The 13,949-nt window shown below is 46.1% G+C and overlaps 1 protein-coding gene across 2 annotated transcripts in view; it reads left to right on the top strand.

Moving 5' to 3' along the window:
• The first annotated feature begins 2,712 nt into the window (after positions 1 to 2,712).
• SYNGR1 (synaptogyrin 1) overlaps positions 2,713 to 13,949 on the top strand; it is a 79,619-nt gene continuing 68,382 nt past the window's right edge. The window contains exon 1 of one of the 2 annotated variants that reach the window (XM_078683471.1): positions 2,713 to 4,097. In XM_078683471.1, the coding sequence (XP_078539597.1) occupies positions 3,999 to 4,097 (99 nt within the window). In that variant the 5' untranslated portion in view covers positions 2,713 to 3,998. The remainder of the gene's footprint in view (positions 4,098 to 13,949) is intronic. The other variant, XM_078683469.1, reaches the window with a different exon arrangement.

Here is a 13,949-nt window from a genome sequence, read left to right as displayed (position 1 = left end):
GAGCATATAAATAGTTAAATAGCATAAAAGGTGATACAAATGATGAAAACAATTGAAGAAGGACAAAATATCAATCATGAAGAAGTCACAAACAATTTCATCCTAACTAAGTCTTAAATGTATTATGAAAGAAGAAGAGTCTATATATATTGACCGAATAAGCATCAAAAATATCACCATGAGATGAGAAAGATATATATAAGAGGAAAGGAAATAAGAAAAAAGAAAGAGAGCGAAAAGGAAGATAGAAAAGAGAGCAGAAGAAAAGGGGGAGGAAGGAAGGATACATTTGGTTTTAATTGTCAAACAAGCTTTTTTTTACTGGACTAGACACTATTGTAAAAATGTTAAAACAAAGCTGGCAAGTGGCTCCATGACATGTAGAAGACATTTGGCCAATCCTTGTATTTTAGTCAACAACACTTTATTAAACAGATAGTGAAAGTGATAAAAGCAAAACTACAAGGCTGATGGTATTATATGGAATTGTGCTGTTTGGCATGCAAGATAAAAATGTAGTTCCTAGCATATCTGTTTTTTTTCCTCTTGTGTGAAATTAAGGGTTAAACAGCCCAGAACAGTGAGAGGCCACAAATAGCTTTTCAAACGGAGACGCCTGGCATCTCACTGCTAATAGGCTAGCATTAACACCCCTTAGAAAAATAAAAGGGCATGCAAAAAAGTTATTATTTACTAAAAAAAACAGTGCCAGCAGCAGCAGCTGAGCAGTCTGAAGAGACACTGAGAAAGGCAAAACAATCTGCTGGCACTGCTCATCCTGAGCACATCATAGGCCTAAAGTTTGCTGTGGTTTGGGTGGGGCACCTACAATACCACTGAGATCATGCCCTGCCTTGAACCGGTGCAGCCCTGTGGGGCCGCCAGTGACATGTCACATGTGACCACTTTAACCATTCCCAACTTTTAGGCAGCACTTCATTTGAGTCAGTATTTGCAGGTGGGACCCACAAGCTTTCATTTTTGGAAACTGCTACTTATTTTTCCTCATCAGACTTTGACCCAGAGCAAAAGAGAGAGAAACACAAAAGAGTGGAGAAGGAGGAAGACAAAGGCAGGAAAACAGAAGCAAAGCAGGCATGAAAAAGAACCTGAAAGGGTGAGTGAGATAAAGGGGTGTGGAGTGTCTGGTGTGGATGAGAGCGGAATGAGGTGGAATCAAGACTAGTGCCCGCTGCAGGCTTTTGAGGGATTCATTGGACCCCAGCACTTATTATTTTACAAATGAACCATTGCTTTTTCAGCCACAAGCATGATGTATTCTGGAACTTGTCGTTTTGCTTGTTAACGTTGTGAGCATGCGCTCACAAAATGCATTATGCAATTTTTGCTGACTGGAAAGCCAAGGCTGGTTAAAGGTGTCCAAAATGTAATAGGACCCAGTTGGCGTAATCGCCAGAGCTGCCTACTTCGGAGCTATGGAACCAGATTCCAGTCTCGGCGTCGCCTCAAAATCCTGTGATTCTGGGCAAATCACTATCCCCCAGATTCATCAATGTCCCGTTTTGCGAGTCCTTAATAGCGATTTTTAAGGAATCGCTATTAAAGACTCGCAAAACGGGATGCATGTAGAAATCGCAATATTTGATTTCTACTGCTTCCTTATTTACAATTCGGTAATTGCTAATCGCAAATAAGGAATGGTTTTCCCATTCATTCCTATGGGCCTAAAGACCCATAGGAATGAATGGGGAGTCATTCCTTATTTGCGATTAGCAATTAGCGAATCGCAAATAAAGAAGCGATTTCAAGAGTGCCAAGGTGTCCAAAGAACACCCTGTAGCACCCCTGAAATGGTCATGTACACTGGTGTTGCGCACACACATGTCCAAAGGACATGTGTGTGTGTAACATACAACTTAGAAAAATGCACTAAAGTGCATTTTTCTAAGTTTTCGCTATTTACCACGTAGTTATACTTCGTGGTAAATAGCGGCCCCAGATTGCGAATTCGCAATTTTCAAATGGTTCATGAATTGCATTTAAGGAATCGCAAATTGAGATTCCTTAAATGCAATTAATCGCAATTTAGCGATTTCTAGATTTGCGATTTTTGCATTTGGGATGATGAATCCCAAATGCAAAAATAGCGCTCGCAAAGGGCCAGATTCTCAGAATCTGGCCCTTTGCGAGCCGATTTTACTTTGATGAATCTTGCTGTAAATCTCACCATAAATGAATTTGTCCTGAACAGTACCGGTATTAATGATCAAGTGATTGTGCTGAGCACCGAAAACAACCGGCTCAAATTAAGCACTGGCTGGCAGGGGGGCCCATGCTGTTTGTCTCACTTTCGGCCGATTCATGTTTTTTGCTGCTGCTAAGAGCACATTGCTGCCGTAACGTTGATCCTATAGTTAATAGAAAATGCGGAACTACAAGTCCCATAATGCACCGCACTGCTTGCTAAAAAAGCTAGCATAGGGTAACGGTTCATAGACGGAAAGGCGATACTTTGTCTCTATGCTGTTTTAACATGAGGGGTCATGTTGTACGCAGAGTTGGCAAGTCGCCCAAGGAGGGGTTGTCACAGGGAGCATGACTGTCACGGGCAAAGAGAGAGTTGGGCAAAGGCCTCCTTATTCCTCCTCATAAGAAAGCGTGAGGCTCAAAGGCAACGCAAGAGCGGAGAGAGACCCCTGCAGGACACAGAGGGTACGACAGGCAGCCGCTGCGCTGAAGGCTATCAGAGACACAGGGAGGGAGGGCAGCAGCCATTGCAGAAGCAAAAGAGAAGCAGATCACAGGCAGACCAGAGACAGCCAGGACAACAGCCGGCATCACAGAAGAGACAGAGGCCCAGGATCACAAGGGGCTCAGAGCGACGGCTGAACTGCAGTGAGAGCGCCACGGACGCAGTCAGACCGTCAGCAATTTTGGACAGACCGGGTCGGGGTTACAGAGCGAGACAGCTGGAGGGTAGCGTAGCGGCTTCAAAGGAAACCGACCATCAGGTGGGGCTTAAAAGGACAGCAAACGAGACGCCGTGGACCCAGACAGCAAGAGACACCCGGCCAGAAGGAAAGGAGTACCCTGGCTACAGATGTACGGTAATAGCGAATAATTACGAAAGAGACACCCTCGGAGGAAGAGAAGGATACCCAGGAAAGAAGAGAGGTAACGGAGCCCTTGCGGAATCGACTCTTCTGACACGGGTACAAAGAAGAGAGAGCAGAGGAAGAGACAGACGGATAGCATATATATACCCGAAAGGAGTGAGACAGCCGGGGCGGCAGAAACGACAACCGCCACAGAGAGGCACACGACCACTCCAGGAGAGACGCCCAGGGAGGAGACCGAGGCTTATGACACATCACAAGGCGAGAGTCAGCCGGGGCATCAGTCGTTAGCCGAGCCCTGACACCGGGAGATTACACCGCCAACCGAGGAGAGGCGCTCTCGAGCACCGGGGAAACGCCGAACGACACCCCGGCGAGCCTCGCTGACGAAGAGACATGCGGGCGCTCTGACACCCTCGGTACCGAGAGGCATCCCGGGACGCTGATAGGACCTTCCATCCAGAGACAGTCTGGGGCTGTGACGTAGGCGGACCCCGATGCTGAGAGGCATCCTTGCACTCTGGCAGGAACAGACTGACTCTGGCATTCAGTGCGCTCTAAGAGACACACCTAGGGACGTTTTGGCACGTGGGCGGGACCCGCATTGACACTACGAGACATTTAACCTGACACACACGCCGAACAGAGAGATTCTGGCCACTTGATAAGGATACACTGACATTGAGAGACAGCCTGGCATTGTGACAGAGCGCGTGAACCTGCTAGTGAGACACGCCTCACCATTGGGAGAGTCACTGCCCTGGGACAGAAGCACCCTCTCGCCTAGAGACGCCTCTCGGGCCTTGACATATTGTATCGAGACAGCCTTGAGCCGAGAGGCCTGCACCGGAGCTGTGAGGGAGGCGTCGCGGCCTACAAGAGACGCCGAGCCCGTCTCGAGAGAGGCAACGGGTCTGCAGCATGGAAGGGGGCGCCTACGGAGCGGGCAAAGCGGGCGGGGCCTTCGACCCCCAGTCCTTCGTGAGACAGCCACACACCATCGTGAGGATGGTGTCCTGGGTAAGACTCCTGCACATTTCTGGGGTGTCCACGCGGGGGCAGAGGGGGTCAGATACACGCCCGAGGGGACAAGGTTATGATGACCGAGAGGGGCACGGTGTTGTTATAACACAAGAGCCGGTGTTGTAATAACTGAGCGGACAGCCTTGTAATAACACAGGGGATAGTGTTGTAATTCAAGGGACAGCCTCGTAATAAGCGAGCGGAGTGTTTTGAACATTATCACCTCTAAACAACTGAGTAGTAATTGTCGCAACAAAACATTCTCCAAAGGTATGTGGTTTGTGTGCTCAGAACCACACAATGGGGTGTAATTCATTATCTATTCTATATACCATCTAAAAATCACACAAAATATAGCTTCTGTATAAAAATCTTTTTAAAAATGTTCCTCACCAAAATGACAATTGTATGGAAACATTAATGTACCCTGTATTGCGAGACTCCCACATTAACAAAAACACATAACATATCAAAGCAATGCCAGTTGTAATCTTGCCACTCAACACGTCATGGCGACAGGATTGTGACGTTGACATTACGTTTGGCTTCTTTAGTTGTTTGCGAACTTTCTCCCCTTTGCTTCTAGAGGGGTTACTCTTTCCGACTTTACATTATTACTGAGTCGGCAGTGTTGTAGCAATACAAGGGACACAATTGGAATGACTGAGCCAACGGCGTGTGGAGAGTTACGGGACAGTGTTGTGCTAGGATAAGGGGCAGTGTTTTAATAATTGAGAGAATAGTGTTGAGACTAAGTAAACAGTGTTGTAACAGCTGAGAGGACAGTGTTGCTGTGAGTAAGTAGACAGTGTTGTTCTGACAGAGCACAGTGTTGTAACAGCTGAGAGGACTGTGTTGTGACTCGGTGCAGTGTTGTAATAGCCGGGAGTACAGTGTTGTTGTTGTGACTGAGTGGACAATGTTGGGACTGAGTGGGGAATGTTGCAATAGCCGAGAGGGACAGTGTTGTTGTTAGTGACTGTACAGTGATGTAAAAGCTGAGAGGACAGTGTTGTTGTGACTGTGTGCCCAGTGTATTAATGATATATCGGATATGGTTGTACTAACTAAAAGCAGTTTGGTGGTGACTGAGGGCACAGTGTTTCAATAGCTAAGATGACAGTGGTGTTGTTAGTGAGTGTACTGTGTTGTAATTGCTGAGAGGACAGTTGTAATAATATTTCCGATAAAGTTGCACTAGCCGAAAGGACAGTGTGGTGGTGACTGAGGGGACAGTGTTGAAATAGCTGAGAGGACAATTTTGTTGTTACTGTGTCTACAGTGTTGTAATAGCCGAGAGGACAGTGTTGCTGTGACAGTGCACAGTGTTGTAATAGCTGAGAGTACAGTGCTGTTGTGCCAGTGCATAGTGTTTTAATAGCTGTAAGGACAGTGTGGCTGTGACAGTGCACAGTGTTGTAATAGCTGAGAGGGCAGTGCTGTCATGACTGAGTGCACAGTGGTGTAATAGCTGAGAGGACAGTGCTGCTGTGACAGTGCACAGTATTGTAATAGCCGAGAGGACAGTGCTGCTGTGACAGTGCACAGTGTTGTAATAGCCGAGAGGACAGTGTTGCTGTGACAGTGCACAGTGTTGTAATAGCTGAGAGGACAGTGCTGCTGTGACAGTGCACAGTGTTGTAATAGCTGAGAGGGCAGTGCTGTCATGACTGAGTGCACAGTGTTGTAGTAGCTGAGAGGACAGTGCTGCCACGACTAAGTGCACAGTGTTGTAATAGATACGAGGACAGTGTTGCTGTGACAGTGCACAGTGTTGCAATAGCTGAGAGGACAGTGTTGTAATAGCTGAGAGGACAGTGTTGCTGTGACAGTGCACAGTGCTTTAATAACTGAGAGGACAGTGTTGTTGTAACTGAGTGCACAGTGTTTTAATAGGTGAGAGGACAGGGCTGTTGTGAATGAGTGCACAGTGTTGTAATAGCTGAGAGGACAGTGTTGCTGTGACAGTGCACAGTGCTTTATTAGCTGAGAGGACAGTGTTGTAACTGAGTGCACAGTGTTGCTGTGACGGTGCACAGTGCTTTAATAACTGAGAGGACAGTGTTGTTGTAACTGAGTGCTCAGTGTTGTAAAAATATATCGGATAAAGTTGTACTCACTGAAAGGACAGTGTCGGGGTAACTAAGGAGACAGCACGTTACCTAGCTTAGGATGAGACGGGGCTGCATCAACAGACAGGATGTTTTTATACTACTGGATGGCACAGTGTTGTTCTAACGGAAGGGGCAGAATTCTACAAACTGGAGGGTCCTAATGGCTGAGTGGACAGTGGTGTATAACCTGAGGATAGCTTTGCATTGACTTCGATGACCGTGTTGTAGTTTAGTTTAGTCATTATTTATGTGACGTTGTTGCAATTACCGAGGGAACCATGTTGTGATTACGGAGGACACTGCTTTGAGATTACTGCCCAAAACAGCCCTGAGGAAGTCGTAGGGTGACTTACCCACAGTCGAAACGCGTGTTAGTTGGCGGAAGAACTATTATCCGATTAAACCAGGACTACTGGATGACTTTTCTTCATGCTGAGATGTGGTTGCATGTGCTCAGAGATTTGTTTCCATTACTTTGAGATTACAGATGGAACGGCGTTGCGATTAGCAGGGAGACGGTGTAGTGATGGAAGATGACACAGTGTTCTAATATATGAACCGACAGCGTTGGAGTAACCGAAGAGGCAGTATTGTGTGTCTGGAGTGTGTAATGAAGAAGGCGCTGGGGTTGTCATAATTAGTGCGATCATCACACCTTGAAGGTGTAAACTCTACTCATTGTTAGTAAGTGTGAGGAGCCCACTGGCAGGATAGGAACTACCGGTTTACTCCACTGCGACTGAGCTTCCGCATCACCCACACCCAGCCTCAGTCACTCTACTCTCCTTTCCACAGCTGAACCCAGCTCTGAGACATACGCCTGCAAGACGTACTGGGGTACTGGAAGGAGCAGTTATAAACAATGCCAAAAAGAGCTCAGAACCCTCCTCCTTGAACTAACATTGAAATAAAAATGGTGTTCACTAGAAGTCAAAAAATAAAAACTCAACTGAAAATAGGAGAAACAGGGTCAATAATAGTCTATGGTTATACAGCTCTTGAGGTTAGCCAGTGGTGTCTTATAATGACTGCTTATTACCTTCTAGGTACTCATCAAAGAGAAAAGGCAGATAAATTCTCCAGCAGTTGTCTGAGCGGGACTGAACCACAAGCAGACGTAGTGGATATGTGATAGGTGTTTGGTCCAGTGACCATCGTTACTTTAGGACTTTAAAGGCATTATGAACCTCAAACGCTGAAGCAGGTTCAAAATCCCAGTGATGCGTTCGACTGGTGCCGCAGGGTCAGTTGGATACAACATGAGTTTCAGTGAACCAGTCTCGAAGTAACGTAAAAGCTAGAGGTGGAAGAGTCCTACTCTGCTGGCTGAAGGTTTAACGTCATTGGATCCAACCCGTGTGTCCACTGGTCAGTCCTGTCCTGGACCACAGCTCTCTAGAAGAAGCTGGTTGGAGGTGGTGTCTGCCAAGGGATCCGTGACCTCAAGTCAGTACAGAAGGTGGCTGAGAGAAAAGGGTGCACGCACTTAATGTAGACACATTCAAAAGTCCCAATCAGTACAAGGCATCATGTAATGGTTGCTCAAGGATGGAGTAGAGCCGTCATTTCTGTTTCTGTCAGATCGAATCGAAATCATACGCAAAGCTCCGAGCACTCCCAAATAATTCTAAGTAGAGTTCCGTAGTCAATGTTCCAGCAACAGCCTTATTTTTCAAAAGCGGCTTTTGGAATCTTTGCCATGCCACACATGTTTCGTCTATGCTGCTGATGTGACAGCAGACTTCATCAGGGCTAATCAAGAATATACCAAGGATGTTATCTCAAGGTCTCCATGTATCCAAATTATCCAATCCTTTAGCATGCTCAAGAAGTATAGGCGCAAAGAAGTCACTCTAAACTCAGTTGTCCAGCCTCACGAAAGAGCTCTCCCGACACACGCAACCCACGTGGAGTATCACAGGTCCCCGACTAGCTTACAGCATGGCCATCATCTTAGCGTCCTATTTTTATTAGTCACATGCAATCTGGATTGCCTGCAGATGGTATCCAATGAAGACATGCTGTTCTTAACTAATATGAATTGGTTCCTCTTGATCCCACTCTCATTTCCCTTACTGTTTTTTGTGCTATGTTTTTTATTATACTCTCTTTGCCAACTGATGAAGGCTGGCACGCTTTTGCCTTACCCACAATGCTCTTAGTGTGGACTACAAGGTCCAACTGTATTCTGGGCTAGATGCCTAGCAGCGACAGCCCTGGGTTTCAAGTAGCTCTTCTGCTCTTGTCAAGATATCTTCCTAACTAGAAGGGCTGGTCACCACAGTCAGTACTTTTGTTCTAGAAATCTTCCCTCTCCAGAGAAAGGCCACTTCTGCTCCAAGTTCTCTTTGCTTTGGAATACAAAATGCGAGAGAAACTCTGCAAAGAGAACTGCTAAGAAAAGCTAGATAGTTTGAATGCACAGAAAGGCAAACTGGCTTAAATAATGTGTAGAAGTCTGTTAGCTACACGTTTTGCTTTTAGTTATGCTAGCCAAAAATCTTAAAGCGCGTTTTAACGAACGTTCTATCTGTGCTCAAGTTCTCACACTGGTATTATCTGACGCCAGGTTGTTTATAATGTAGAACATAGACCACACTTTTTTTGTAAGTGAAGGAAGATGTATGTAGTTTTATGACAGTATTCATATTTCGGTTTAAGTCCAAAGGCTAGCTGTGCAGACTATTGTCAGCCTGCGTTCATTGGACCTCGCTTATGTAACCACAGTGGGCAGCCATGTTGGTAGAAAATTGCCGTCTGATCTGCAGATATGAAGGGCTTGGCAGAAAACGACATGGGCCCATAATCTTCGGATAAGGTCTAAAATAAGGTACAGATAAGTAAAGAAGGACCCCTTCCCTCCTTAAGTCGGCCGAAACTTCTGCCCTTAGTCTGGGGGAATTTTTCTACAGAACTTAAAAAACACTTGAGACGTTCTTCTACAATCCTTAAGATGCAACCTCCTCTCTGAGATATTGGCCAACTTAGAAGCTTTGGATTTTCTCCTTTTTTCTCCTCTAGCAACCCCCTGTCAGAGGGGGGCTTCTTAGACTAGTCAAGTGGGCTATCACTTTCCTAGAAGAAGGAACTTAAGTTCACTGCCAATAAAAGGTAGGTTCAATAATGCACCCCTGTGTACCCAGAAAGAGCATTGGCTAAACTCTGGCCATGTTAGGTGTTTCCAAACAAAAGCTTGCCTGACTCTGCACTTTTACCACCAACATAGGCTGTATTATAAAGATGGTGTAGCATTAGAGGAGAGGCCATCGGCGAGCGTCTAGGGGGAAACATGGAATGTCCATTATTGGACCTGCCTTTTCACACGAGGAGGTCTGTCTGGAGCACCTGCGTCTTTGGGGTACCTAGTATTTGTGTAGTTAAAGGTGGCGGATGTTTGGTTTGGGGAGTCATCTTTGAAGACGTGAGTGAATAAAGAGACTATTCAGGACATTAGAGCGGAAGTTCACAGTACATGCTGTCATTCCAGAGACTTTTCTTCAGCTATGGTTACTTCTTGTAAATTACCTATCAAAGGGGGAGGCCTAGACGGGTAGTTTGACTTCTAATGTGGATAGGCATCTGAGCTGTACCGTCCTGTGCTTTAGTGCTATGGTGTCTCACATGGTATCATTAGATCTGATTATATTAATTAGAAGACAACTCCATAATCCTTATAGAATTTAGGTAAATGTTCAGCTTGGGGACAGCTCAGTAGGCTTCAATGAGTTATGGACTGCCAATCGTTCAACTATATCCAGCACAAATGTGTTCTATGGCCTGGCTGCTTTCTGCCTTTCTACAGGAACTTATTTGTGGTTGAGATTGACAGCATGAGTACAAGAGATTAATTCTTAATTTAGTTTGTTTTCAAGAGGATTTCTATGAGGTTAGGAGCCCCAAAGTAACAAGGTAATGACTCTTCGGCTAATATATTTATGTACCTCAACGCTACAGGCCCTAAGTTGGGGCTAGACCTTCTTTAAAGACTGGACAATGGCAAAGCATTCTTTTTAAGTGTTTGCCCACTTTTGTTCCCTTGGTAATAAACCCTTCCTTATGACGGTTCCTGTTCTTTTTCCTCAGCCTCCATATCAAACTAAGCTTCCTCCACTACCACCACCACCACAATAACGTGTTCCGGTCCACGTGAGTGAGTAATTTATACCCTTGCGCGCAAAAACTTTGAAACGTGGCTCTTGGATAACTCGACGGCCTTCTGGGCCCTCAACCCTCATGGACTCCAACACGGCCCAGCGCTTCGGCCTATTGACAGTCAAAGGCCATGCCGAGGTTCTTGAATGCCAAATGTATGGAGCTCTCCTTAGTAGTGACATACTTATTAATTAATAAATGAAGGTTAACATTTTGTTCGATAGTTCCTCATCCTTGATCCAACACCATATTGAATGTCTGTCAGTTTATTATGCTCCTCAGCCCAGTCTGTCAACCGATTAAGCAGGATGCGGCCTACAATTTTGACCACCGCTTCAATGAAAGAAATAGGCCTATAGCATGCTGGATCGGCTCTATACCCTTTCTTGTAGACTGGGACAATTACCGACCTATCCCAGAAAGGGAAATATGCCTACGAGCTACCGCATTCAGATGTTGGTGATGACCGGGGTCCAGAGATCAACAACAGCTTTATAAAGGTCTCCAAGGACTCTGTCCGGGCCAGGGGCTTTTCCAGAAGGCAACGCCTGGATTGCATCTCTAACTTCCTCCAGTTTGAAAATAATTGACTCTCTTTTTCTAGGAATGAAGGGAGATGATGATTCGCTATCCATATTATAGACAGACTCAAAATGACTTGCCCATACTCTGGAGGGAATAGAGAGAGCCTATTCACCACCCTCCAGAACGCAGAACTGCCCCGAAAGAGCAGGCCGTTGTTAAATCCTCTCAAGCTTCCCTTATAATCATATTTTAGCGTTCCTTGCAAGCGGCTGAGTAGTGCTGCCTAGCCTGCCTTACTGCTGTTACACCTGGTTTCTGATGCACGACTATCAACAAAGACTTTTGGGGTTTAGAGCATGTTTTGTCAAACCACTTGGGCCCAGAATTATCTGATATATGTCCCTGTCTAGCCAAGGCCAACTGGATTTCCTATGCCAATATCCTCAAAGGAGTCCAAAATGGTGTAATCGGGACTCTCAAGCTGTAAGCCAAGCTCAAAATGTAGATGGCAAGATTTGATCGAAATCTTTAAAAAATCATCAGTGATTAATTTCGCCCAGCTTATTCCACGGTCCTGATCCTTTGGAGTAAGTGACTCCTCATACAAGTAGGACTGGTTATCAACTAACACATCAAATCTAAACTTAGCTTACAATGGGTTGTGGTCGCTACTCGCTACAGGCAGTCCACAGCGTCTTAAACGCAATGAGAGAACCAAATAAATTAGCTAACACTATAATGCAATCAATTGTAGTATTATTGCATCTACCCTTAAAAGTAGAAAATAAACCATCTGAAAGGAACTCATACCAAATTAACAAATTGATGAGATTAAACTCTGATAATACGATATGTAAACCCCCCCCCTGCCTAGTGTGACAAAAATGCACGTGCCGAAGCAGGGCCTGAACCATCTTTCTACGTCGTCCAACCACATGATGTGCAAGGGTGCAAGTTAAAATCGCCCAAAATTAGCGTGGTAATAGGTTTCAATAAATGCAATAAGTAACCTTCTAAAAATTACTTCAGTCCGTTACAAGGGTAATAGATGTACTGGTAGAATTATAAACATTGATAACTAACATCCTATAATTATTATCAAAAGTTAACAACACACATAGCATGTTGAGAGAGTCAACAGACACCATCTGCATAGCGCATCCTAGGCCCAGCTTAACCAAGGTTGTGAGCCCCCCTCTCCCCCTTAGGTTTACCATGAGGCGATGGTTCACCATTCTTACAAAATTATGCATATCTATCCAAATTCAGGTCACCAGAAACATTCCACTTGTAGGCAGATAATGTCATACGATAACAACATGGATTTCTCGTGATCATCGTCCAGAACATGACTCCCCCAGCAACGTTCCAGTCCAATGTATCAAGTAACCCCTTCTGTGGTGGACACATCTTCCCTCCCCTGGGTTAAGTTCAGTCATACGGTTATGTAGCTGATAATTCCATCTGTGACCTACTCCTGTCGCCATAAGACACCCATTATTCAAAAGCTGACTGGTTGGAACCGCTGGGGGAGGTCCCGAACATTACCGGGATAGAAAAAGCCAAAAGGGTAAAATTGGATGGCAGACTTCATGGGCAGGCGATCTATGCATAGTGTGTAATCTGCAGCTCATATGCCTTGAACAAATCTGTTCCACTAGTTGGAGATTCTTAAAATTGTCCACAACACAGTTGTAGGGAGGTAGATCCCTGACTATGGTTGCCCCCAACTTTTTGCCTGGTGTTTTGCTGGTTTTCTGACTTAGTTGACCTGGGGCCCTGCTATACAGGACCCCAGGCCCACTGCTCTCTCTGTAGAATGGATTCCATGTACCTTAGGTACATATCTAATCGGATACTGAGTCACCTTATCAGTCCCTGTACAGTGTACCTTAGGTACCCAGGGCATAGGTGTGCCCAGGGCCTACCAGGGGCTGCAGCATGTATTATGCCACCCCTGGCTGGCCATCCAAATCTGACACAACTGGCTGCACGACAGCTGGGGCAAGGTGGTGTAAACACCCTTTGCTTTAGATATAGTATTCCTATATCTAACCCTAAAAATGGACACGCAGATCTCCTATCAGTCACTCCTATGGCAGGCCTTGACAATCCTGAAGGCAGAGTGCTTGGAATCGTGTGAGATAGTGCTCTGGCATGAGCTGAGCCTGTCTGTGGCTTTCGGGATCCATCCCTTAGCCGTTTCCATGATATCGCATACCATATACTCTTAAGTGCATTATAATCCTCGCGGTTATATGCCAACTCTGGTATCGCTTTATCAAAACATGTCGAGTAAGGTGTCATACGAATTGGAATGCTAACCCCTTGCCAATTCTGGCGACGGGGTTAGCATTCCACCCTTCTAGAGGGACACGACATGTATGTAACCTGTAACCCCGGTTAAAGTCAGACATAGCCTCAGCTCCACAAGATGGATGCTGCCACCGAGACACAAGTCTGCCCTCCTGCTGCTGGGAGTCCTCCCAGCACAGGAGGCAAGGACAAAGGGTTTCCTGCCAGGGGCGGTGCCAGCACCGTCCCAGACAGGATTTTGTGTATTCTAGGTAGGCAGGGCTTAGAGGAAGGTGACTGCAAGTGGCACCCCGGTGCTCACTGTGCATAGGCCGGCTGAAACCAGTTCCAGGGGCACTCCAGCCCCTGGCCTGGGGAAAGCCCGCCAAAGGAGAGGGGTGTAACCACCCCCCTCCTAGTCCCACCCATAGGGCAGGACTTAGTCGCGTGCCAGCCCCTTTTTGCAGGATAAAGGTAGGAACTGGCCCCCTTCCAAATCAGATCATCTTTGAATCCTGAACTAACTTTCCACGAAAGGACCTCAAGACTCTTCTCAAGATTTCTCCCTTGTGACTAAGGAGTAGTCACCCTGCAGCAGCAGGCACCAACCAAGCATCGTGGTCTGCTGTAAGTCTCCCCTCCGGATCAAGACTGCCCAGCACGACGAGAACCGGCTTCCCTGGCACCTCTGACCTCAACCTGCATCATCAGCCCAGCTGTGATCCGTGGGTGTGACGAGACCTCGAGGGACCGGCCATCTTTG

The sequence above is a fragment of the Lissotriton helveticus genome, chromosome 1_1 (assembly GCF_964261635.1).
Source record: "Lissotriton helveticus chromosome 1_1, aLisHel1.1, whole genome shotgun sequence".
Classification (NCBI taxonomy): domain Eukaryota; kingdom Metazoa; phylum Chordata; class Amphibia; order Caudata; family Salamandridae; genus Lissotriton; species Lissotriton helveticus.
Note: the sequence above shows the minus strand (reverse complement) of the source record. Positions and strands in the feature narration are given on the sequence as shown.